The sequence below is a fragment of the Cervus canadensis genome, chromosome 18 (genome assembly GCF_019320065.1).
Source record: "Cervus canadensis isolate Bull #8, Minnesota chromosome 18, ASM1932006v1, whole genome shotgun sequence".
Taxonomy (NCBI): Eukaryota; Metazoa; Chordata; class Mammalia; order Artiodactyla; family Cervidae; genus Cervus; species Cervus canadensis.
Window position 1 is genome coordinate 49211583 of NC_057403.1, and position 27068 is coordinate 49238650.

General features: G+C 37.2%; 1 protein-coding gene across 1 annotated transcript in view; it reads right to left on the reverse strand.

Moving 5' to 3' along the window:
• Nucleotides 1-7761: 7761 nt before the first annotated feature.
• The window catches only part of LOC122421667 (T-cell immunomodulatory protein-like), an 88627-nt gene continuing 69320 nt past the window's right edge, over nucleotides 7762-27068 (reverse strand). The window contains exons 7-8 of the mRNA XM_043437859.1: nucleotides 18436-18497; nucleotides 7762-8035 (exon numbers count right to left, since the gene is read on the reverse strand). Coding sequence (XP_043293794.1) covers nucleotides 7907-8035; nucleotides 18436-18497 — 191 coding nt within the window. The 3' untranslated portion in view covers nucleotides 7762-7906. The remainder of the gene's footprint in view (nucleotides 8036-18435; nucleotides 18498-27068) is intronic.

A 27068-nucleotide genomic window follows, 5' to 3' on the forward strand; every position in this document is an offset into this window, starting at 1 on the left:
ATTTGGTTTCAATCATACATGACAAAATTTAAGGGGTTCAATACTTTCCAATATGTTAGTTACTTTCATAGATGACAAAGTTTTCTGTTTTCATTAACTTCTTTATTATTTTTAGGATTATTTAAGCCCTGATTGATAATTCCCAGGCTTTGTCAACATGCCAGTATTCTTCCCTCACTTGAAGAATAAAGTGTGATCCCTTTATGATAATCCGGTACACAAGAGTTAGATTTGGATATATAAATCCATGAATATTGTGAAATTTAAAATATGATTCAATCTATACGAAATTCTGACATTCTGTTAAAGTTTCTGTCAGTTTTATTAGCTTTTCATTGATTTCTATTACATTTGGCACTGCATACAAAATTAATGTTTTCTCTACATCTGGTTGTACATAATTTTTTGATAGAAAAAATAACCCTTACTTTTCTTGACTTTTTTGTCCTATGTAATTTAATAAAGAACTATTACCTCATTTGTTGAAATTCCAGACTTTGATATTCTGAGTGTAGCTAGAAAAACATTTAACATACAGTTTAAAAGAGTGATATAATAGTTTGACACAAAACATGTTTTCATGATCGTGGTATCTCCCCTTCCAGGTAAGTATATAAAACATGTTTTCTAGAAGATGACTGATAAACTATTAGTAGAGGCATTTATGGACTGCAGGTATCCCAAGCGTGAGGCCAGGGCCCAGCTAGTAACCAGCAGCAGCAACTACTTATTGGCTGATTTTTATGACTCAAGAACTGCTAAAGAGCTCTATAAATGACACCTTTTGGGCATCACATTTTAAATACCATCAAAACTTTTTGACCACCTTTTAGTGATCCTTTTACTTCCTCCTTATTCTTGTCAAACTCTATTCATATGCTTTCTTGGAGGGCTCATTCAAGTCTTAGAGGACTTTCAAACTTACTTTGGTTGTATTACTGAACTTATGTTTCATAAATGTTTCTTTCAGCTTTGCTGTCCTACTAGCATTATTAAAGCAATGACTTTAAAGTACCTTAATAGCCAGTTTACTCTCCTGTTTACCTGTCTCTGTGAAGAATATAGAGAATACAATGATTCTTTCAGACATTCAGACGCAATATTTTTCTTTTTAACTCCTTCTAGTGCCAAACCAATCTCTATATTTACCGATTCTTTCTTTGTAAAGTTTCTAACATCTGTCCCTCCAATCACTGATGCAGTTAGCTCATGCTTGTAATACCTCATCCCCAACCTGTGTCTTGACTGGTTTTCACGCCAAGAAAGTCCAGTATTTTCAAACTGTTTAAATCTACCCCTCTTTTTATATAATAATCTCAGGTGTCTCAGAGATCCTAATGATCTTCCCCTGAATCCTATTCCATGTCCTAGAAGCATTTCCTTCTGTATATCGCATCGCAGCAGAAGATTTTAACTTTACTTTCTGAAGTTTACTGAAAAGGTACAGCTGGCTGTACAGATCCATGGGTTCTGCATCCATTCAACCAACTGCAGAAGCCACAGTAATGGAGGTCTGACTGTACTAAGTATGTAATTTTCTACAGTATAAGGGACTTGAATATCACTGGATTTAGGTATCTGGCAGTAGTTGTGGGGAACTAGTGGTGGTGGGGTAGTCTCAGAATCAATTCCCCATAGATACTTAGGGACACTATACTTACAAAGCTGTAGGAGTTAAAGACTGCAAGAAAGTACACAACCTTCTCTGAAGGAGTTGTTCATGCAACTAAGAGGATAGAGTCAATTATATATGAAGTTAGAGGAAGTATGATAACAAAATCTAAACACTTTAAGTACATATCTTGGTTTCTTTCTTGGTATAGTTGACTAGTATCCTTCTGTAATTTACTTTCTCATTATTAAATTAATCGAACCACACAACAGAAAATTTGGAAAACAGGTAATAAGATGACCTATTATCCTACTTTTAACACAACCATTATTATTGTTTTGATATATTCCATACTATTCTGATTATTAAAAGAAAAAACTTACATGATTTCTTTGGCTGCACAGGGTCTTAACTGCAGAATGCAGGATCTTTTAATTGTGGCATGTGGGATATAGTTCCCAAACCAGGGATTAAACCCAGGCCCCTTGCATTGGGAGCCCAGAGTCTTAGCCACTGGATCACCAGGGAAGTCCTTAGCTTGATTTTTTAAGATAATCATATAGCACAACATACTTTTCTGCTCTTCCCTCCTAAAAGAATTTGATAATTATTTTTATTGCCTGTGTAAAATTTCATAGCTTTTATTTAATTTTTGGGAAAGTATTTCTTGTCTTACAAAGGGAAAAGATAATGTTATCATAAGTATGAATAACTATTTCCTTGTTTTATCCGAAAAAATTCCTGATTTGTTTGATTTCAAATCACCCTCTCTCCCTCCCTCTTACTATACCAGCAAAGTCTAAATTTAGAGTAGGTTTTCTGATATCTTTTAAAAAATATTTTATATTGGAAGATAAAAACTTCACCATAGGTTAAAAAAAATACCCAAAAAACTTCTGTTCCTAGACAACTTAAGAGAGCTGGGAGCCATTTAAAAACTCCTTTCAGTATAGGATTCTTCCTGTGAGCTATATCACTTATTTAAGCAGGTGCTTTCTTTTTTTTCCTATGAAATGGCAAATTTCTGATATCTTGCTGCCTTTCTGGCTGTCACTCATTTTCCTTGCACCTTAGTTCAAACGGAGTGGGAGGGGTGGAGGATGGAGGGCAGGATGCAAATCACAGACATATTCAAATGTATAGGAAAGTGTCTATTTTTATATATTAATATTCATAACCTTATTCAATGCCATATGTTTGGAGTCATAAGTAGTCTTGTTTTTGATAATACCCAGCTAAAGATATTTCAAGTTTTAAAAAGACAGTGTGGGCTATTTATTTAAAATTTACTGATATATTTAAAAGTTTACTGATATACTACATAAAGTTATGAAAAACTTTATCGGAAAGGGGAGAAAGTTATATTTAGTTAACTATATCCTATATTCTGCACACTGAAACACTACAAACAGGTAAATGTCTATGTTTATCATTAGTACAATTAAAAAAATCTTTACTTACAACTTTGTTATAGACAAAGCACTGCATCATATAAAACATACAGTCAGAAAATAAATATCTGTGATTTGGAGGATCCTTCGAGAGGGAAATGGCAACCCACTCCAGCGTTCTTGCCTGGAGAATTCCAGGGATGGCGGAGCATGGTGGGCTGCTGTCTATGGGGTCGCAGAGTCGGACACGACTGAAGCGACTTAGCAGCAGCAGCAGCAGTAGCAGCAACCACAGGTTCAGTTCAGTTCAGTTCAGTCGCTCCGTTGTGTCCAACTCTTTGCGACCCTGTGAATCACAGCACACCAGGCCTCCCTGTCCATCACCAACTCCTGGAGTTTACTCAAACTCATGCCCATCAAGTCAGTGATGCCATCCAGCCATCTCACCCTCTGTCGTCCCCTTCTCCTCCTGCCCCCAATCCCTCCCAGCATCAGGGTCTTTTCCAATGGGTCAACTCTTCGCATGAGGTGGCCAAAGTATTGGAGTTTCAGCTTCAGCATCAGTCCTTCCAATGAACACCCAGGACTGATCTCCTTCAGGATGGACTGGCTGGATGTACTTGCAGTCCAAGGGACTCTCAAGAGTCTTCTCCAACACGATAGTTCAAAAGCATCAATTTTTCGGTGCTTAGCTTTCCTTACAGTCCAACTCTCACATCCATACATGACCACTGGAAAAACCATAGCCTTGACCAGACGGACCTTTGTTGGCAAAGTAATGTCTCTGTTTTTTAATATGCTATCTAGGTTGGTTATAACTTTCCTTCCAAGGAGTAAGCGTCTTTTAATTTCATGGCTGCAATCATCATCTGCAGTGATTTTGGAGCCCCCCAAAATAAAGTCTGACACTGTTTCCACTGTCTCCCCATCTATTTTTCCATGAAGTGATGGGACCAGATGTCATGATCTTAGTTTTCTGAATGTTGAGCTTTAAGCCAACTTTTTCACTCTCCTCTTTCACTTTCATCAAGAGGCTTTTTAGTTCCTCTTCATTTTCTGCCACAAGGGTGGTGTCATCTGCATATCTGAGGTTATTGATATTTCTCCCAGCAATCTTGATTCCAGCTTGTGCTTCTTCCAGCCCAGCGTTTCTCATGATGTACTCTGCATATAAGTTAAATAAGCAGGGTGACAATATACAGCCTTGATGTACTTCTTTTCCTATTTGGAACCAGTCTGTTGTTCCATGTCCAGTTCTAACTGTTGCTTCCTGACCTGCATACAGGTTTCTCAAGAGGCAGGTCAGGTGGTCTGGCATTCCCATCTCTTTCAGAATTTTCCACAGTTTATTGCGATCCACAGTCGAAGGCTTTGGTGTAGTCAATAAAGCAGAAATAGATATTTTTCTGGAACTCTCTTGCTTTTTCGATGATCCAGCGAATGTTGGCAATTTGATCTCTGGTTCCTCTGCCTTTTCTAAAACCAGCCTGAACATCTGGAAGTTCATGGTTCACATATTGCTGAAGCCTGACTTGGAGAATTTTGAGCATTACTTAACTAGCGTGTGAGATGAGTGCAATTGTGTGGTAGTTTGAGCATTCTTTGGGATTGCCTTTCTTACGGACTGGAATGAAAACTGACCTTTTCCAGTCTTGTGGCCACTGCTTAGTTTTCCAAATTTGCTGGCATATTGAGTGCAGCACTTTCACAGCATAATCTTTCAGGATTTGAAAAAGCTCAACTGGAATTCTATCAGATCCACTAGCTTCGTTGGTAGTGATGCTTCCTAAGGCCCACTTGACCTCATACTCCAGGATGTCTGGCTCTAAGTGAGTGATCACACCATTGTGATTATCTGGGTCGTGAAGATTTTTTTTTGTACAGTTCTTCTGTGTATTCCTGCCACCTCTTAATATCTTCTGCTTCTGTTAGGTCCATACCACTTCTGTCCTTTGTTGAACCCATCTTTGCCTAAAATGTTCCCTTGGTATCTCTAATTTCTTGAAAAGAACTCTAGTGTTTCCCATTCTGTTGTTTTCCTCTATTTTTTTGCATTGATCGCTGAGGAAAGCTTTCTTATCTCTCCTGTCTATTCTTTGGAACTCTAAGGGAGATATTAGTCTTCTGAGAATTATATAATGCATATAAACTTTTTTCCCTAGAGAGACTTTCAGAGTTTTGTCATTAATCCAGCTAATCAAGTCCATCAGCAAATTAAAAGAAAAATGCATGTATCCTATCAGTTGACTATTTGCATTAAAGATAATAAATTAGGCCCCAGAAATCTGCTCAAAAGCAAAGTAATGTTCAATGTAATAAAAGTAAAATACGGTACAATAGAAAGATTCATGTTGAAAATTTCATCAAATAACACTATCAAACCTCTTGCTTTAATTGCCATGGGACACATCTCTATGACACTAAACAATGAGCTGATTTAGTCAGCTGAGCAAAAAGCAGCAACAACAATAAGACCAAACATGTCCAATAAAAAGACTCAGATTATACAATAATTTTCTGTGTATTTACTATGGGCCTGACATTGTGCTTTACTCACATTATGTTATTCACAGTAGCCTCATGAGGTGGTTATAATCATTTTCATTTTGTAAATAAAGAAACTGAAGCCTTTCTATGTAGGAAGGTGTCACTTGCATTTTGAGGAACAGGCTGAGGCGTTTGTAGAATGAAGGAAAAACAGGATGGGAGTGAGCTGTGGATTCTTAGCAGTGGCTATCTTAGACCATTTTTTCATCTAACACTAAAATTCTTTTGATAATAACTCTGAAAAATTATGAAAGAGCCACATATGTTTTGGAAGTTCTAAACCTGATGTACTGTGTAGACTCTTATGGAATATAGAGATTTATAACAAATATTACTCCTTTTTGGAATTCAGATGTAAATCACAAATGTTTTTTAATATTCAAGTAGTTTCAAGAGGTCAGGTTAATTTTTTCAACTTTTTTTTCATTGTTTCGTAAGGTGAATGTACATAAAAATGTTATGATAATTACTAGTTGATATCCTTTAGAGAACGTTCAGTAGATATTCCTGTTTTGCAGGTTACTCCTGCAAAAAGGAGTCCCTTAAATTCAAACTGTAATTTAAACACACGTCATAAATTGTTCTTTATTGTATTGGGTTGGCCAAAATAGTCCTTCAGCTTTTTCCATAAGATGGGTCTAGTAGTGCTTAGTTATCATTAACTGCATTTGAAACAATTTTGTTAGATTATATTGTGACAGTTGTCACATCAGTGTGCATTTTAAAAAACATCAGAATTGGTGAATTTTTGTGTAGCTACATTAATATTAAAGACGGAAGAAAACAAGCAACAGTTTTGGTATATCATGCTTTATTATTTCAAGAAAGGTAAAAACGAGCTGAAAAGCAAAAAAAAAAAAAATTGTGCAGTGTATCGAGGTGGTGTGACTGACTGAACATGTCAAAAGTGGTTTGCAAATTTCTTGCTGGAGATTTCTCATTGGACAATGAGCCATGGTCTGGTAGACCTGTTGACACTGACAGCAGTCAAACAGAGACATTAACTGAGAACAATCAATGTAATACCTCACGGGAGATAACTGACATACTCAAAATACCCCAATCAAGACTTCCCTGGAGGTCCAGTGTTAAGACTCCACACTTCAAAGCAGGGGGGCATGAGTTTGACCCCTGGTTGGGAAACCAGGATCCTGAATACTGCACAAGGTGGCCAAAAAAACAAAACAAAACAAAACAAAAAAACCCAATAATAATCCAAATGAAGCACTGGAAATCATTTGCACCAGCTTGGCTGTGGTTATTACTTTCATGTTTGAGTTCCATCTAAGTGGAAAAAAAAAACACTGACCATATTTCTGCATGCAATTCTGTACTTAAATATAACAAAAATGTTTTGTTTTTAAAACAAACTCTTGATGGGCAATGAAAAGTGGATCATGTACAATAACAGGGAACAGAGTAGATCATGAGGCAAGTGAAAGGAAACACCACCAACCACACAAAAGGCTGGTCTTCATCCAAAGAAGGTGATGCTGTGTATGTGGTGGGATTAGAAGGGAGTCTTCTATTATGAGTTCCTTCTGGAAAACCAAACAATTAATCCAACAAGTACTGCTCCCCATGAGACTACCTGACAGCAGCACTTGAAGAAAAGCATCTGGATCAGTCAACAGAAAACACGGACTCCAGTAGGATAATGCACGATCGCATGTTTCTTTGAAGACCCAGCAAAAACTGTTACAGCTTGGCTGGCAAGTTCTCATTCATCTGCTGTATTCACCAGATACTGTACCCTTGGATTTCCATTTATTTCAGTCTTTACAAAATTCTCTTAAAGGAAAACATTTCAATTCCCTGGAAGACTGTAAAAGGTACCTAGAAGAGTTCTTTGCTTAAAAAGAAAAAGTTTTGGGAAAGTGGAATTATGAAGTTGCCTGAAAAGTGGCAGAAGGTAGTGGAACAAAAAGGTGAATATGCTGTTCAATAAGTTCTTGGGAAAAACAGAAATGTATTTTTACTTAAAAACTGAAGGAACTTGGCCAACCCAATAGGAAAGACCTGACAATATGTCACTTATAATACTACAATGCGTGTATGTGTGTGCTCAGTTGCTAAGCTGTGTCCAACTCTGCTACCCCATGGATTGTAGCCTGCCAGGCTCCTTCGTCTAAGGGAGTTTCCAGGCAAGAATACTGGAGTGGGTTGCCATTTCCTACTACAGGAGATCTTCCCGACTCTGGCATTGAACCTGAGTCTCCTGTGTTTCCTGAGTTAGAAAGTAGACTCTTTATCACTGTGCCACCTGGGAAGCCCCAATCCTATGATAGGCATCTTTTATATCTGTAATTGATCTGAAGATATTAAAGTTATTTTCAGATATAAAGAATTAATATGACTAGGTCAGAGAGACAGGGAGACTTTCAAAGACAAAAACAATCTTACCAAAGTCGGCAAATGCTGACTGTCCCACCACCATCATATTTTGAGGTTTTTCAAGAACAGTACTGAGAGAGAAATTTCCATCCTGTTAGAAGCAGAAAGTTATGGATTAGATCATTTTTCAAGTGTGAAACAAAGCATTTTAAAATTTTACTATTGTATTTTACTATTATTTTTTAAACTTTTTATTTTGTATTGGAGTATAGCTGATTGACAATGTTGTGCTCGCTTCAGGTGGACAGCAAAGGGACGCTGCCATTCATATATGTCCATTCTCTCCCAAACTCCCCTCCCACCCAGGCTGCCATATAACATTAAGCAGAGTTCCCTAAGCTCAGTAGGTCCTCTGAAACAAAGTATTTTAATGAAAGCAGGGAAATAAACAACTTAAGACTTTTGTACTCCAAAGAATTATCCCACTTTTCTGTTCCGTTTTTATCATAAAATGAAAGAAACTGCTGTGAGTTGAAGATGCGCATCTGGAGATGTGCCTTGCATGCTGTCATTTCAAGTATGATCTCTCTCTCTTTACTCTCTGTCACTAAGTTGGGTCTGACACTCTGCGACCTTGTGGACTGCAGCCCACCAGGCCCCTCTGTCCATGGGATTTCCTAGGCAAGCATACTGGAGTGGGTTGCCTTTTCATTCTCTGGGGGATATTCCTGACCCAGGGATTGAACCCACATCTCCTGTTTGGCATGTGAATTCTTTACCACTGAGCCTTCTGTGAAACCTTCAGGCAAGACGTGTGTGTGCTGTGTGTTAAGTCGCTTTAGTCGTGTCCGACTCTTTGAGACCATAGCCCACTAAGCTCCTCTGTCCATAGGATTTTCCAGGCAAGGATACTGGAGTGGGTTGCCATTTCCTTCTCCAGGGGATACTCCTGACCCAGAGATTGAAAGGCATCTCTGTGTTTCCTGAATTGGAAGGTAGGTTCTTTACCACTAGCGCCACTTGGGAAGCCCTCTTTCCTAAATCATCATCATAATTTCAGACACAATGAGTGTCTTCTATGTTCAAGTACCATGGAAGGTTTTGGGAATGTAAGTGAAAGTCATTCAGTTGTGTCCGACTCTTTGCAACCCCTCTTGAAATTCTCCAGGCCAGAATACTGGAGTGGGTAGCCTTTCCCTTCTCCAGGGGATCTTCCTAACCCAGGGATTGAACCCTAGTCTCCCACATTACAGGTGGATCCTTTACCAGCTGAGCCACAAGGGAAGCCCAAAGAAGTATATAAAATAGTTCCTACCTGAAAGAGCTAACAGTCCAGTTGGAAGATAAAATATGTCAAGAAAAGAGAATTTTTGAAGGTAACATATAAGTGGTATGAGTAAGTAGGAAAGATACTATGTTTTACAGATTTCAAGAAAGAAGATTCTGTTGGGGGTTAATTAGGTAAAGATATTCAAATGAGATGAGAATTACATTCATCTTTAATGGCTCATTCATTACCAACACTATCAGAAAGGCAGCAAAGGAGTAAAACAGCTGACGTGTCCTAACCAGAGGTGGCTAAGCTAAACAAAAAAGGAGAACTCATCAGAGATCTTTTGCTTCAGTTACTCTTACCAAAACAGAATGAGGGGCTTACAAAAATAATATGCATTTCTTTAAATTATTGTCTTTCCTTTCTATAATTTTATATTAGAACATAAGAAAAATAAGCCAAAACACTGTGTTTGGGTTTTGAGCTTAGTTTTAAAGCTCTTCTCTTATCACTGATTTCTCTCTTAACTATTTGATGTGCTAACCGTAATTCTTACATGCTTCATACAGAAAACTATATATTTTAGAATATTTAAAAAATTTAAAATATTTTTCTCCTTTGTTCCTCTAAAGATACTGCAGATCTGTAAGTTATTTCTGAATAAATCATCTCCAAAATTTCAGAGACAGGCAATGCTACCCAGAAAGCATTAAGACTAAATGCCTGAGGAACATGAGTAAGTAACATTTGTCTTGTGACTGGCAGTTTTCCAGCCATTTTAACTCTCCATCATTCACAGGCAGAAACATGTTTCTCCTACCATTATTAAAGTATCTGATACATTTTTGAAAGATTTTTCTATGGAAATCTTATTTATGTGTCTTAAAACTTAGGATACCCCTCCAGTCTTGCTGAGTACCTGATGTTATACTAAAGATACATCAAAGTTGCCAAATTTGTGAATGAAGTGTCACATGAATTTGCATTCTAGAAAGATTACAGCATCAGGTACAAGGAAGACACAATTATTCTTGAATGAATGGAAAAACCACTCTAAAAATACATCAGCCACATATAACATAAAGCTGAATATCAACCTATTCTACTAGCTCAAGTGAATAAATTACTCCTGTGAAGTTTTGTTAAACGTAATAAAATTTATTTAGAAATGTTTCCAGGTGCAGGCATATTTTGGAAATACGGGCAAATTCTGGTTAAGATCACCGCAATAAACTAAGTATTATAATAAACCGAGGCACAGGAATATTCTGGTTCCCAGTGGATGTAAAAGTTATACTACATTGTACTCTATTAAGTGTGCAATAGCATTATGCCTAAAAAAATGTACATACTTTGATTAAAAAATACTTTACTATTAAAAAAAAATACCAACCATCATCCCAAGCCTTTAGCAAGTTGTAATCTTTTTGTAATAGCAACATCAAAGAACAATAATACAAATTAAATACAATGGGAAAAGTTTGAAATATTGTAAGAGTCACCAAAATGTGACATAGAAGACATGAAGTGACCAAATGCTATCATCAAAAACGGTGCTGATATACTTACTTGACACAGGGCTGCCAGATTTTCAATTTATGGAAAATAAAAAAACACAATAAAATAAGGCATGCATGCATACATGGTAGATTTGGTGGACAGAGTGCCTGAAAAACTATGCACATAAGTTTATACAAACTCCTGTAAGTTTGTATAGGAGGCAGTGACTGAACCCATCCCCCACAAAAAGAAACGCAAGAAGCCAAAGTGGTTGCCTGATGAGGTTTTATAAATAGCTGAAGAAAGAAAAGAAGAGAAAGGCAAGAGAGAGAGAAAGATATACCCAACTGAATGCAGAAGTCCAGAGAATAACAAGGAGAGATAAGAAAACCTTAAGTGAAAAATGCAAAGAAATAGAGGAAAATAACAGAATGGGAAAGACTAGCAATCTCTTCAAGAAAACTGGAAACATCAAGGGAACATTTCATGCAAGGATGGGCATGATAAAGGACTGAAATGGAAGGACCTAATGGAAGCAGAAGAGACTAACAAAAGGTGACAAGAATACACAGAAGAATAATACGAAACAGGTCTTAACGACCTGGATAACTACAGTGACGCTGTCATTCACCTAGAGCTGGATATTCTGGAGGGTGAAGTCAAGTGGGCCTTAGGAAGCATTACTATGAACAAAGCTAGTGGAGGTGATAGAATTTCAGCCATTTAAACCCTAACAGATGATGTTGTTAAAGTGCTGCACTCAATATGTCAGCAAACTTGGAAAACTCAGCAGAGGCCACAGCATTGGAAAAAGTCAATTTTCATTCCAATCCCAAAGAAGAGCAATGTAAAAGAATGCTTAAACGACTGTACAACTGCACCCATTTCATGTGCTAACAAAGTTATGCTCAAAATCTTTCAAGCTAAGCTTTAAGAGTATATGAACGGAGAGCTTCTAGATGTACAAGCTGGGTTTCAAAGAGGAAAGGAACCAGAGATCAAATTACCAACATTCCTTGAATCATGGAAAAAGCAAGGGAATTCCAGAAAACATCTATTTCTGCTTCATTGACCATATGAAAGCCTTTTACTGTGTGGATCACAACAAACTGTGGAAAATTCTTAAGACTGGAGCACCAAACCACCTTACCTGTCTCCTGAGAAACCTGTATGCAGGTCAGCAATAGTTAGAACCAGATATAGAACAATGGACTGGTTCAAAATTCAGAAAGGAGTAACTCAGACAACGTTGTATATTGTCACCTTGTTTATTTAACTTCTATGCAGAGTACATCATGGGAAATGCCAGGGTGGATGAGTTACAATCTGGAATCAAGATTGCCAGGAGAAATATCAACAACTTCAGATATGCAGATGACACCACTCTAATGGCAGAAAGTGAAGAGATACTAAAGAGACTCTTGATGAGGGTGGAAGAAGAGAGTGAAGAAGTTGGCTTGAGTTGAGTTTTACTCAACATTCAAAAAACTAAGATCATGCCATACAGTTCCATCACTTTATGGCAAATAGAAGAGGAAAAAGTGGAAGCAGTGACAGATTTTATTTTCTGTGGTTCCAAAATCACTGTGGATGGTGATTACAACCATGAAATTAAAAGATGCTTGCTCCATGGAAGGAAAGCTATGACAAACCTAGACAGTGTACTAAAAAGCAGAGACATCACTTTGTTGACAAAGGTCTGAATAGTCAAAGCTATGATTTATCCAGTAGTCATGTATGGATGTGACAGTTGGATCATAAAGAAGGCTGAGTGTTGAAGAATTCATGCTTTTGAATTGCTATGCTGGAGAAAGATTCTTGGGAGTCCTTTGGACTGCACAGAGATCAAACCAGTCACTCCTAATTGAAATTAACTCTGAATATTCACCTGAAGGGCTGATGCTGAAACTCCTATACTCTGGCCACTTGACGTGAACAACCAAGTCACTGGAAAAGACCCTGATGCTGGGAAAGACGGAAGGCCAAAGGAGAAGTGGGCAGCAGAGGATGAGATTGTTGGATGGCATCACTGAGTCAATGGACACGAATCTGAGCACATTCTGGCAGCTAGTGGAGGACAGAGGAGCCTGGTGTGCTACAGTCCATGGGGGCACAAAGAGTCAGACACAACTTAGTGACTGAACAACAACAATAAACGCCTGTATAATCATGATGTATTTCCATCAAGAAAGACTGAGTACTACCCAGGTGACAGACTCCTGTGTCTAACATGCCACATTCACCATGAACCTCAGCATAAGAAGACAATTTACTTTTGCAATTGCTAGAAAAAGAATCATATATTCTTATTATAGTGACAGCATGCAGAATATATTATCTATATGAATTAACTAGGGGTTGGGGATACTTGACTCAATTTACTTTTCCATCATTATCATTGCTTATTCTTTATTCCATTTGGCAGTACAGATCTATAGAACTTAAATTACCTTTAGATCAGTGTTATGAACATATTTAGTATTTGATTAAAATGACTGAATAAACTTAATTACCACTACACTACTACTCTTTCAGATGGTATATTTTAAAGTGATGCATGACTATACTTATTTTCAAAGATGAAGCCACGCTGTACCTGTATAATATAGGAAAGACAAAAGTGACCAATAGTCTTTTAAAATGAGAGAGCAGAAAATCCAGTGGAAAGGATGCTAGACAAGCAGTTGGATGATATGGTTCTATTCCTGCTTTCACTAAGGTGTATCACTCTGGAACAGCCACTTACTACTCTGGGTCTTGGTTCTTCAACTGTCAGAAGGGGATAATGCACTGTGTACTTGCAGGGTTCTAGAGAGGATCAATGGAATGATTAGGAAGTGTTCTGCAAAATGCAAAGTTATCAGGGACATTTTTCAGGTATTTTTATAATGTCAGTCCTGTGCTTCTGAGCTGGAAATACTTTTCATGGGCTGCTATTTGAGACTCATCTACTACACTGTGTCCTGTTCTGCACCATGCTGTTTTTACTGGCCTTCACTGTAGTCCTTCAGTCCAAAACTGGGCCAACTCACTGCCACAATTATGTCCTTTACCTTTTCTTTCACCTAATTGGTTTCTGGAATGTCTGTGCAATGATTTAAAGGCCCAAGTTTTAGAGACAGATTTCCTAGTTCAAATTCTAGCTCCACTGTTTCTAGTTTTGAGGTCTGAGCAAGTTAGTTCTAATGTATGCATCTGTTTACTCTTATCTAAAATGAACTTTTACAAAGTTTTTGTGAAAATTAGTAAAATAATGCATATAAAGTGCTTACTAGTTCAGCATATGCACAAATATGTACTTAGTCAACATTAACAATTATTGACTAGGAATGCTAGTAGTAATACTATTATATCTGCTATCCATCACTGAAGCAGCTAAACACACTGCCATCGACAGGAGAGAAGACATTTTCTGCTCGATTTCCACTCACAGGTGCTATGTTGTAATAAGTATCCTTTCATGGATGACCACCTATGCTTTGGCCTGCAGGTTTTAATATTTAGTATTTAAACTGCCATATTCAAAATGTTAAAAATGATCAGGAAGCAACATATGAGGACTATCATTGTATCTACGTCTTTTTTCACATGAAGCAATGGTTCTTGACTTGCGGTGTATTTATTCTCCAGAGGACATTGGGCAATGTATGGAGATACTTTGACTGTTTCAAGTTGGAGGTAGCTTCTGGAATCTAAGTGAACAGAGGCCAAGGATACTGCTAAACAAGTTAAAGGATAGATATCCACAGTAAAGAATCATCTGGCCTATGGTCAGTAGATGCTCAACATCATTAATTATTAGAGAAATACAAATCAAAACTATGATGAGGGACACCTCACAAGAATCAGAATGGCCATCATTAAAAAGTCTACAATAAAATTCTGGAGAGGGTGTGAAGAAAAGGGAACCCACCTACACTGTTGGTGGGGATATAAGTTGGTACAGCCACTGGAAAACAGTATGGAGGTTCCTCAGAAAACGGAGCTACGTATGATCCAGCAATCCCACTCCTGGGCATACACCCAGACAAAACTATAAATCAAAAAGATACAGGCACTCCTATGTTCATAACAATTCTCATAACAATAAATAATTGTTGTAAGTTTTGTAAGAGTTGTCATAAGTGTAAGTTTTGTAAAATGGGAGGATCATTTTAAATTAGTGATTGGACAATTTGCAGTAACATTAATTGACCAAAAAGCCCTAAAAACGTATAAAGCCGTATTAGCTAGGAGAGGAATATGAGCTCCCGCAAATCTTTTTAGTCAGCTGTGGTGTGCACAGCCCCATGGTAGATGCTCTGGGAGATGAGAAATAACTGAAGACGAGGAGGAGTGCTAAGATGTGAGTGCAGGCAACTCTGACTGATGTGATGAGATGTACTAATCCCATGTTACAAGGAGTTAAAAAACAGAGCAATTGCTTCCATTTGGTCCTCCCAGGATCATCAGGGAAGGCTTTAAGGAAGATGTGGTATTTGAAATGGCTAATGCAGATGAGCAGGATTTTAGTGGTTGAAAGAAAAGGAAGAGGATGGAAAGGATATGCACAGGAAACAGAGGACATAGAACAGAAAGTGGCTGATTTGGACCAGAATATGAAAAGATATTGGAAGATTAGAAGAATTGCTTTACACAAGATCAGCAAATGCCTTTACTCCTAAACTAAGTAGTTTGATCTTTTAAAAATTTATTGAGAAGCTTAAGTCCTAAAGGTTTTAGGACTGAGAGCGAGATAAATAGAGCTTTCATTGTTGCAATTAATCTGGATATTGCATATCAGATGGAAAATCTGGAGGTGGGGAGATAAGTAGAATTTACTATATCCTGGGAAACAGATGGATGATTAAAGGAGTGGAATGTTGGTGACAGATAAGGGATAGATATGAGAACACAGAATGCCTACCAATGCAAAGGTAATAGAAAATACAAAGGAAGGTCTAATTGGGAGCAGGAAAAGAAATTATTTTAGATAAGAGATATATCAAGGAAATGATTAGAAATGTAGGACTAGAAATCAAGGAAGAGAACAGAGGAGTATCATGAAAGGAAAGAGGTGAGAGAAGAATGGCAAATCAAGACCCACGAACAAACACACCCACCACCCTTTATGTTAGAAATTTTCAGTCTTGGCCCTTTTAGGCCAGATGATTTTTTTCTTCCTTCCTTTTTTCTTTTTCTTTTTTTATTAAAGTAGAGTTGATTTACAGTGGTGTGCCAATCTCTGATGTATAGCAAAGTGACTCCATTATACACAGATATACATTCTTTTTTTAGTAGTCTTTACATTTTGGTTTATCCCAGGAGATTAGATAGAGTTTCCTGTGCTATATACTGTAGGACCTTGTTGTTTATCCACTCTGAATGTAATAGTTTGCATTTAACAACTCCAAGTTCCCAGTCCTCCCCTTTAGCAACCACAAGTCAGATCTCTATGTCTATTTCTGATTTATAGGTAGGTTCCTTTGTGCCACATTTTAGATTCCACATATAAATGATATCATATATGTCTATCAGACTTACTTCACTTAGTATGAGAATCTCTAGTTGCTGCAAATAGCATTATTTCATTCTTTTTTATGTCTGAGTAATATTCCATCACACACACACACACACACACACACACACACACACCACATCTTCTTTAATCATTCATCTGTCAATGGACATTTAGGTTTTTCCCATGTTTTGGCAATTGTGAGTTACGTATGAACTTTGTTATGGTTCATAACTATTAAGAATTATTATGGTTATTGCTACCAAATGACTGCTATGTTATTGCTACCAAATGAAGTAATTGCTCTGTTTTTTAACTCCTTGTAACATGGGGTTAGTACATCTTATCACATCAGTCAGAATTGCCTACACACATCTTAGCACTCCTCCTCATCTATTAATTTCTGATCTCCCAGAGCATCTACCATGGGGCTGTGCACACCACAGCTGACTAAAAAGATTTGCTGCGCTCATATTCCTCTACTAGCTAATATGGCTTTATAAGTTTTGAAGGCTTTTCTGTCAATTAACGTGTTACTGCAACTTGTCCAATCACTAGTTAAAAATGATTCTCCCATTTTACAAAACTTAAACTTTGTCTGAACTAGTTAATTTTGAGTCTACATTCTCCTTAATTTGTACTAATGAGTTTTATATTACTGATAACACAAATACCTTATGGCTCCAGCTATTTTACCACAAGAAAAATCTTTAGTCTCTACTGGCAAATAGACAATTTATTAATTTTCTTTAAAGAAAATAACAAAGGGAAAAAAGATCCCCTCCATAATCTAATCTCTTCATGAAGATTTTTCTCCTATGAAAGTTGCTTCATTTTATTATCTTTAAGTCAGCCTAGGTTGAGAGGAAATAAAATACTTAAAAGTAGTCCCTGATTTTATAAATATGTATTTATTAACAATGAGGCTTTTCTCTCTCGGATGGATCCTAATAATCAATCAAAATGACCGATTTTCTCACTTTCTAAAGCCTCAAGATTCATTTGATTTCAAGGTCACCTGAAAATGAATATCCTCTACTAGTGGAAGATGTCATACACAGTAACCATTAAGAATATAACAACCATATTTCTATCATCAGAAAAACAAATACAACTACATTTAAAAGAGATGTACATTAAACAAAGATAAATCTTTCCAGTGTAGAAGTCTTTCTTCTTTCTCCTTGCCTCATTAAAAAGAGAAAGAAGGATCAGATTGCTGAGTTGGGGTGTAGTTAGTAATATTCAAAAGCCCTAATCTTGTCTAAACAAAGCTCTGCCCCTCTTCCTAGTTTCCTCCTATGAAGAAATCTGCGTTATGACTCTGCTGTAAGAGATGGCAAATAATGAATCTTCTTCCACGGGCTTGTGCTTTACATTTTCTAAGATCTGTTTATTGTTCATGAGTATTTTAACAAAAATCTATTAAAATGCAATGGGTTTAATTTGGATTGAATAAAAGACAATCTAGTGTAAATAGCTGGGAAACCAAGTGATCTCAAACTAAAATTCGGTAAGTATCTGCTGTGTGCCAGATACTTAACACACATTGGTTCATTTTAATCTTCACAGTCTATGAAGCAGACATTCTTACTTCTGTTTCCCATATGAGAAAAGTGAGGTTTAATACTTGACCATCATTTAATGAATGTCACTCAGTTGACCAATTTGGCCAGTCCTCAAATCTTATCCTCTATTATGTACCTACAATTGAATTTTAAAATTTGGGGTAGTCTATTCTGCATTAATATAATCTACCTCAAGCTAAAAATAAAACCATGACACCAGTTTGGGAATATTCTACTTGCAATTAAAAAAAATAACGGGGAAAGTTTCATGAATTCTGGTCAACGTGGCAGTAAATTTAGTGACTGTTGTTCTTATTTTTTTTTATAGAAGCCTGAAGGCAAAGAGGAAAAATAAGTCTTTTAAAAGGGGTTTTCTTCAACAAACCATCATGCTGACAAATTAAATGACAGGCACCTTTCTCACCAGCTGACAGCTTAGCAGGGTCCCTGTTAACATGCGCATTAGGACAGGCTGATTGGTTTAATTGGCAGTCATGCTTAAAAACCTGCAGAGGAATTGATGCTGAATGAATCATTTCCTTCAGCAATATTCAGCAGTTTGAATGCAGCAATGCAACCAAAAGCTCTTAAAATTGTTCTATTTATTGTTGAAATCAATCGACCAAGTGATTACTTTCATTTTATTTTCTAAAACTCTGTGCTTTTCATTGAAAGCCATCATTTAAAAATGCTTAAAAGAAAAGATTTCTTACCAAATTTTCCCATATCTCAAACTGGAAGGCACTAGAAGCAGATAATGTCGTGAGGAATAAATCTAGGAGGAAAATAACAGAATTGTAAGCTTTGTTACTGATGTGTACATTTAAACAGGAAGAAATACAACACATAAAAAGTTATAATACAGTTGCATTTAAACATATCTTAAATTTTATATATATACATATATTTATGTACATCAAATGATGCTTATTAACAGTTTATAAGATCTAGATCTAAGCAACATCAATGGTGGGTCCTTTGATGTGACTCCTTACAAGTTCAACAAGGAATGGTATCAGTATTTTTTTTTTTTTCGGCCTAAGCACATGGCATGTAGGATCTTATTTCCCTGACCAGGGATGGAATCTGTGCCCCCTGTAGTGGAACTGTGGAGTCTTAACTGCTGGACACCAGGAAAGTCTGTAAACTTTATTTTAATGTGCTTGATCCATCAAAGAAAATAAAGCAGATGACCCTGTATTAATACAATTAAAGAAAATGCATTTAAAGGGAGCATTTAGTATTAGTCATTCAAAGGCATTCTTTACTTTTTTTTCTTTCATAATTCTAGTTCATTTTATTATAGCAATATTTTTAAAAGTGCCATTATAATCTCAGATAGGTCTCTTAAGCTAAAAAATATTTTTCTACAATGATAATTGATAGTTCCACATCTAGTCCCACTTTTCCTAATGGATACATCATCCTAAGCAAAGAAAACAAGACAATTAAATACCACCTGCATATTCTTTCTGGTAGATTGAAAGTGATAAAAACTATAGAATAAAACAACAAAAGTATGTTTTAGGGACCAGTGCTATCCTACACAATGATGCAATTAAATGCATCTTTTAAAAAAATTTATTTTTTTAAATTAATTTGTCTTTTTGAAGGATAACTGCCTTACAGAATTTTGCTGTTTTCTGTCAAATCTCAACATGAATCAGCCATAGGTATACATATATCGCCTCTCTTTTGAACCTCCCTCCTATCTCCCTCCCCATCCCACTCCTCCAGGTTGATACAAACCCTGTTTGAATTTCCTGAGCCATACAGCAAATTCCTATTGGCTATCTATCTTACATAAGGTAATACAAGTTTCCATGTTACTCTTTTCCTACATCTCACCCTCTCCTCCCTCTTCCCATGTCCATAAGTCTATTCTCTATGTCTGTTTCTCCAATGTTGCCCTGTAAATAAATTCTTCAGTACCGTTTTTCTAGATTCTATATGTATGTGTTAGAATACGATATTTGTCTTGCTCTTTTTGACTTACTACACTCTGTATAATAGGTTCTAGGTTCATCCACCTCATTAGAACTGACTAAAATGAGTTCCTTTTTACGGCCGAGTAATATTCCATTGTGTATATGTACCACACTTCTTTATCCACTCATCTGTCGACAGACATCTAGGCTGCTTCCATGTTCCAGGTATTGTAAATAGTGTGGCAATGAACAATGGGATATATGAGTCTCTTTCAATTTTGGTTTCCTCAGGGTTTATGCCTAGGAATGGGATTGCTGGGTCATATTGTGGTTTTGTGGTTTTAGTCCTAGTTTTTAAAGGAATCTCCATACCGTCTTCCATCGTGGGTGTATCAGTTTACATTCCCACCAAAAGTGCAAGAGTGTTCCCTTTTCTCCATAACCTCTCCAGCATTTACTGTATATAGAGTTTTTGATGATGGCTATTCTGACTGGTGTGAGGTGATATCTCATTGTAGTTTTGATTTGCATTTCTCTAATAATGAGTGATGTTGAGCATATTTTCATATGTTTGTTAGCCATCTGTATGTCTTCTTTGGAGAATTGTCTGTTTAGGTCTTCTCCCCACTTTTTGATTGGGCTGTTTGTTTTTCTGGCATTGAGTTGTATGAACTGCTTTTATATTTTGGAAATTAATCCTTTGTCAGTTGTTTCATTTGCTATTATTTTTTCCCATTCTGAGGGTTGTCTTTTCACCTTGCTGTGCAAAAGCTTTTAAGTTTGATCAGGTCCCACTTGTTTCCTTTTGTGTTTTTATTTCCGTTACTCTAGGAGGTGGGTCATCGGAGAAGGCAATGGCACCCCACTCCAGTACTCTTGCCTGGAAAATCCCACGGATGGAGGAGTCTGGTAGGCTGCGGTCCATGGGGTCGTGAAGAGTCGGACACAACTGAGCGACTTCACTTTCACTTTTCACTTTCACTCATTGGAGAAGGAAATGGCAACCCATTCTAGTGTTCTTGCCTGGAGAATCCCAGGGATGGCAGAGCCTGGTGGGCTGCCGTCTATGGGGTCGCACAGAGTCGGACATGACTGAAGTGACTTGGCAGCAGCAGCAGGAAGTGGGTCACAGAGGATCTTGCTGAGATTCATGTCACTGAGTGTTTTGCCTATGTTTTCCTCTAAGAATTTTATAGTTTCTGGTCTTACATTTAGGTATTTAATCCATTTTGAGTTTATCTTTGTGTATGGTGTTAGGAAGTGTTACAGTTTCATTCTTTTACATGAAGCTGTCCAGGTTTCCCAGCACCATTTACTGTAGAGGCTGAATTTGCCCCATTGTATATTCTTGACTCCTTTGTCAAAAATAAGGTACCCATAGGTGCATGAGTTTAATTCTGGGCTTTCTATCTTGTTCCACTGGTCAATAGTTCTGTTTTTTGCCAGTACCATGCTGTCTTGATGATTGTAGCTTTGTAGTATAATCTGAACTCAGGAAGGTTGATTCTTCAAGCTCCATTTTTCTTTCTCAAGACTACTTTGGCCATTCAGGGTCTTTTGTGTTTCCATATGAATTGTGAAATTTTTTGTTCTAGTTCTCTGAAAAATGCCACTGGTAATTGGACAGGGATCACACTGAATCTGTAGACTGCGTTTGGTAGTATGGTCATTTGAATATTGATTCCTCCTGCCCAGGAACATGGAATACCTCTCCATCAACTTATGTCATCTTTGTTTCATTAGTGTCTTATAATTTTCTGCATACAGTTCTTTTGTCTCCTTAGGTAAATTTATTCTACACATTTAATTCTTTTTGTTGCAATGGTGAATGGGATTGATTCCTTAATTTCACTTTCTGATATTTCCATGTATTGGTTTTATATCCTGAAACTTTGCTAAATTCATTGATTAGCTCTAGTAATTTACTATCTTTAGGGTTTTCTATGTGTAGTATCATGTCATCTGCAAACAGTGAGAGCTTTACTTCTTCTTTTCCATCTGGATTCCTTTTATTGCTTTTTCTTCTCTGACTGCTGTAGCTAGGACTTCCAGAACTATGTTGAATAACAGTGGCAAAAGTGGACACCCTTGTCTTGTTCCTGATCTTAGGGGGAATGCTTTCAGTTTTTCAACATTGAGAACAGTATTTGCAGTAGGTTTATCATGTATGGCCTTTATTATGTTCAGGTAGGTTCCTTGTTTTGAAGTGTTTTAATCATAAATGGGTGCTGAATTTTGTCAAAAACTTTTTCTGCATCTGTTCAGATTATCATATAATTTTTATCTTTCAATTTGTTAATATGGGGTATCACACTGATTGATTTATATATATTGCAAGGATTGCAATTGATTTATATATATTTATTGCAATATATATTGCAATAAACCCAACTTGATCATGGTGTATGAGTTTTTTGATGTGTTGCTCAATTCTGTTTGCTAAAATTTTGTTGAGGACTTTTGCATTTACGTTCATCAGTCTTACTGGCCTGTAGTTTTCTTTTTTTGGGTTGTCTTTGTCTGGTTTTGGTATCGGGGTGATGGTGGCCTCATAGAATGAGTTTGGAAGTGTTCCTTCTTGTGAAATTTTTTGAAAGAGTTTTAGAAGCATAGGCATTAACTTTTATCTAAATATTTGATAGAATTCTCCTGTGAAGTAATCTGATCCTGGGCTTTTGTTTTTTGGGAGATTTTGGATCACAGCTTCAATTTCAGTGTTTGTAATTGGGTTGTTCATAATTTCTATTTCTTACTGGTTTAGTCTTGGAAGATTGAACTTTTCTAAGAATCTGTCCATTTCTTCCAAATTATCTATTTCATTGCCATATAGTTCATAATAGTCTCTTATAATCCTTTGTATTTCTGCATTATCTGCTGTAACCTCTCCTTTTTCATTTCTAATTTTGTTGATCTGATTCTTCTTTTTTTCTTAATGAGTCTGGCTAAAGGTTTGTCAATTTTGTTTATCTTCTCAAAGAACAAGCTTTTAGTTTTATTAATCTTTACTATTGTTTCTTTCATTTTTTTTGCATGTATTTCTGCTCAGATCTTTATGATTTATTTCCTTCTACTAATTGTGGGGCTTCTCTGTTCTTCTTTATCCAGTTGTTTTAGGTGTAAAGTTACACTGTCTATTTGATATTTTTCTTGTTTCTTGAGGTAGGATTGTATTGCTATAAACTTCCCTCTTAGAACTGCTTTTGCTGCATCCCATAGGTTTTGAGTTGTCATATTTCCATTGTCATTTCTTTCTAGAGATTTTTTGATTTCCCTTTTGATTTCTTCAGTAACCTGTTGGTTATTTAGAAACGTGTTGTTTAATCTTCATGTGTTTGTATTTCTTACAGTTTTTTTCTTGTAATTGATATCTAGTCTCATAGTGCTGTGGTCAGAGATGATTGAAATGATTTCAACCTTCTTAAGTTTACTAAAGTTTGATGTGTGACCCAAGATGTGGTCTATCCTGGAGAATGTTCCATGTGCACTTGAGAAGAAGGTGTACTCTTCTGCATTTGGATGGAATGTCCTGAAGATATCAATGAGGTCCAGCTCACCTAATGTATCATTTAAGACTTGTGTTTCCTTATTAATTTTCTGTTTTGATGATCTGTCCATTGGTGAGAGTGGGGTGTTGAAGTCTCCTACTATTATTGCAGTACTGTCAATTTCCCCTTTTATGTCTGTTAGTCTTTGTCTTATGTATTGAGGTGCTCCTATGTTGGGCGCATAGACATTTACAATTGTTATGTCTCCCACTTGCATTGACCCCTTGATCATTATGCAGTGTCCTTCCTTATCTAGTGTAATCTTCTTTAAGGTCTATTTTGTCTGATATGAGGATTGCTACTAGGGCTTTCTTTTGCTTCCCATTTGCATGGAATTTATTTTTCCATCCTCTCACTTTCAGTCTATATGTGTCTTGAGGTCTGAAGAGGGTTTCTTGTAGACAGGATATAAATGGGTCTTGTTTTTGTATCCATTCAGCCAGTCTGAGTCTTTTGGTTGGAGCATTTAATCCATTTACATTTAAAGTAATTATTGACTATATATATATATTCCTATTGCCATTTTCTTGATTGTTTGGGGTTGCTTTTGTAGATCTTTTATCTTCTCTTGTATTTCTTGACTATATAAGTCCATTTAACATTTGTTGTAAAGCTGGCTTGGTAGTACTGAATTCTCTTAACTTTTGCTTGTCTGAAAAGCTTTTTATTTCCCCATCAGTTATGAATGAGATCCTTGCTGGGTACAGTATTCTTGGTTGTAGATTTTTCCCTTTCAGTACTTTAAATATATCCTGCCATTCCCTTCTGGCCTGCAGAGTTTCTATTGAAAGATCAGTTGTTAAGTGTATGGGATTTCCCTTATATGTTATTTGTTGCTTCTCTATTGCTGCTTTTAATATTCTTTCTTTGTGTTTAGTCTTTGTTAGTTTGACTAGTATGTGTCTGGGCATGTTTCTCCTTGGGTTTATTCTGTATGGGACTCTTTGTGCCTCTTGGTCTTGCTTGACTATTTCCTTTTCCATGTTGGGGAAATTTTCAACTGTAGTCTCTTCAAAAATTTTCTCATACCCTTTCTTTTTCTCTTTTTCTCCCAGAGCCCTATAATTCGAATGTTGGTGCATCTGATATTGTCCCAGAAGTCTCTGAGACTATCCTTAGCTCTTTTCATTCTTTTTACTTTATTTTGCTCTTCAGAAGTTATTTCCACCATTTTATCTTCCAGCTCACTGATTCATTCTTCTGCTTCAGACAGTCTCCTAACTGATTCCTTTCAGACTATTTTTAATTTCAGTAATTGTGTTGTTTGTCTCTGCATGTTTATTTGTTAATTCTTCTAGGTCTTTGTTAATTGATTCTTGCATTTTCTCCATTTTGCTTTCAGGGTTTTTGATCATCTTTACTACCATTATTCTGAGTTCTTTTTCAGGCAGTTTGCCCGTTTCCTCTTCATTTATTTGGACTTCTGTGTTTCTAGTTTGTTCCTTCATGTGTGTAGTATTTGTCTGCTTTTTCACTATGTATTTTTTAAACTTACTGTGCTTGAGGTCTCTTTTTCCCAGGATTCAAGGTTGAATTCTTTCTTCCTTTTGGTTTCTGCCCCCTAATGTTGGTCCAGTGGTTTGTGTGAGCTTCCTATAGGGTGAGATCTGTGCTGAGTTTTTGATTGTTTGTTTTTCCTCTGATGGGCAAGCCTGAGTGATGTGGTAATCCTGTCTGCTGATATTTGATTTGTATTTTTGTTTTGTTTGTTGTTCAGATGAGGTGCTATTGCACAGGGTGCTACTGGTGGGTGGGTGATGCTGGGTCTTGTATTCACGTGGTTTCCTTTGTGTGAGTTCTCACTATTTGAGACTCCCTAGGTTTAGTTCTCTGGTAGTCTAGGGTCTTGTAGTCCGTGCTACCATTCCAAAGGCTCAGTGCTTGATCTCTGGTTGGGAACGAAGATTTCACAAGTGGTTTGTTATGGCATTAAGTGATAAAACAGATATCCAAAAACAAGAACCACAGATCAACCACAGACAAATGGCAGTTAGAAAAGCAGGCAAATAATAATTAAAATAATGGAATATACACATATACATATATGCCCAAGAGCAAAGTCAAAACAGTCCAACAAAAATATAGTAGGTTGACCTGGCGAACAAAGGAAATAAAAAATTATATTTACCAGTTAAAAACAAAACTAACTAAAGCACAAACTGGAAAACAAAACTAAAGCAAGGTGCCAAGTGGGGAATAAAGCAATGAAAACAAAACTAACAAATATGCTGAGAGGAAAGGAAAGAATAGATATGCAAAGTTAAATAGAGGTAGATGAAGAAGATTTATATATATTAAAGGTTAACTGCAAGGGGAAAAGAACAGTAGGAAAAGCAAACAAAGGAATAAATGTAGAAAAAATAATAGGTTTAAAAAACTAAAAATTAAAATTTTAAAAAGAGAAAAGAAAAAAAAAAAAAAGAGGAAAACTCCAGAGACCTGCAAAAGCCCACCAATGAGGCAGAGGTTTATGACAATAAAAAAATGTGACTGAGGAAAAAGGAAAAAAAAAGCTCAAAAGCTTAACTGGATTTCTTAGTGCTAGCAAAATCGACAACTACAACAGAGGGGGCAGAAAAGGAAGAAAAGAAAAAATCCAAAAGAATCTATAGAACAAGTCAAAAAAAAGAATAATAAATGTTTTTGTTCAGTCACTGCTGTCAGAGTTCTTTCCCTTGCTGGGAGTCACAGTCCACCTTAGGATAACCTCCAACACTGTGCTGGTCTCTGGACCTGCTGTGGGTCCAGCTCAGATTCTAAACTGGTTTTACTCCTGTGTGTTCTTGGCCTCCAATGTCCAGAGCTACCAGAACTAGTACGTCTTCTTTTGTGGGAGCTCTCAATGGCCTTTTATATATCCCAGGGATAGAGAGTCTGCCTAGTTGATCGTGTGGATTTAATGTGCAGCTTGAACCTGGACAGCATATTAAAAAGCAGACATTACTTTGCGAACGAAGGTCCGTCTAGTCAAAGCTATGGTTTTTCCAGTAGTCATGTATGGATGTAAGAGTTGTTCTACGAAGAAATCTGAGCGCCAAAGAACTGATGATTTTGATCCATGGTGTTGGAGAAGATTCTTGAGAGTCCCTTGGACAGCAAGGGGATCCAATCAGTCCATTCTAAAGGAAAGCAGTCCTGAATATTCATTGGAAGGACTGACGCTGAAGCTGAAACTCCAATACTTTGGCCACCTGATGTGAAGAACTGACTCATTGGAAAAGACCCTGATGCTGGGCAAGATTGAAGTGGGGAGGAGAAGGGGATGACAGAGGATGGGATGGTTGGATGGCATCACCGACTCAATGGACATGAGTTTGGGTAAGTTCCGGGAGTTGGTGATGGACAGGGAAGCCTGGTGTGCTGCAGTCCATGGGGTCGCAGAGTCGGACATGACTGAGCGACTGAACTGAAGTGTACAGCTGGTGGGAAAGTTTTGGGTCTTCTTCCTTAGCCACACTGCCGCTGCGTTGAAACTGTGGTTTTATTTCCACCTCTACATGTGGGTCGTCCACAGGGGTTTCCTCCTAAGGCTGCCCCAGAGGAGTTGGGTTTAACCTGTGAGGGCCAGGTGTGGATGTGCTGCAGCTTCTTGGGTTACAGGGGTCTGGCAGCACCAGGTATTCAGAGGGGTTGGCAGCTAGGGCAGCAGGAAATATAGTGCTCTAGAAGGGTATGGCAACCAGTATTGGCCAATATGCTCCAGTATTCTTTCTTGGAGAACCCCCCTCCATGACAGAGAAGCCTGGCAGGCCACAGTCTACAGGGTCGCAAAGAGTTGGACATGACCGAAGCTACCCTGCGCGCACAGAGGCAAGACTTTTTTGCCCGTGGCAGCGCTGGCTTAGTGAGAGCTGAGCGTGAAGGTGGCACAGC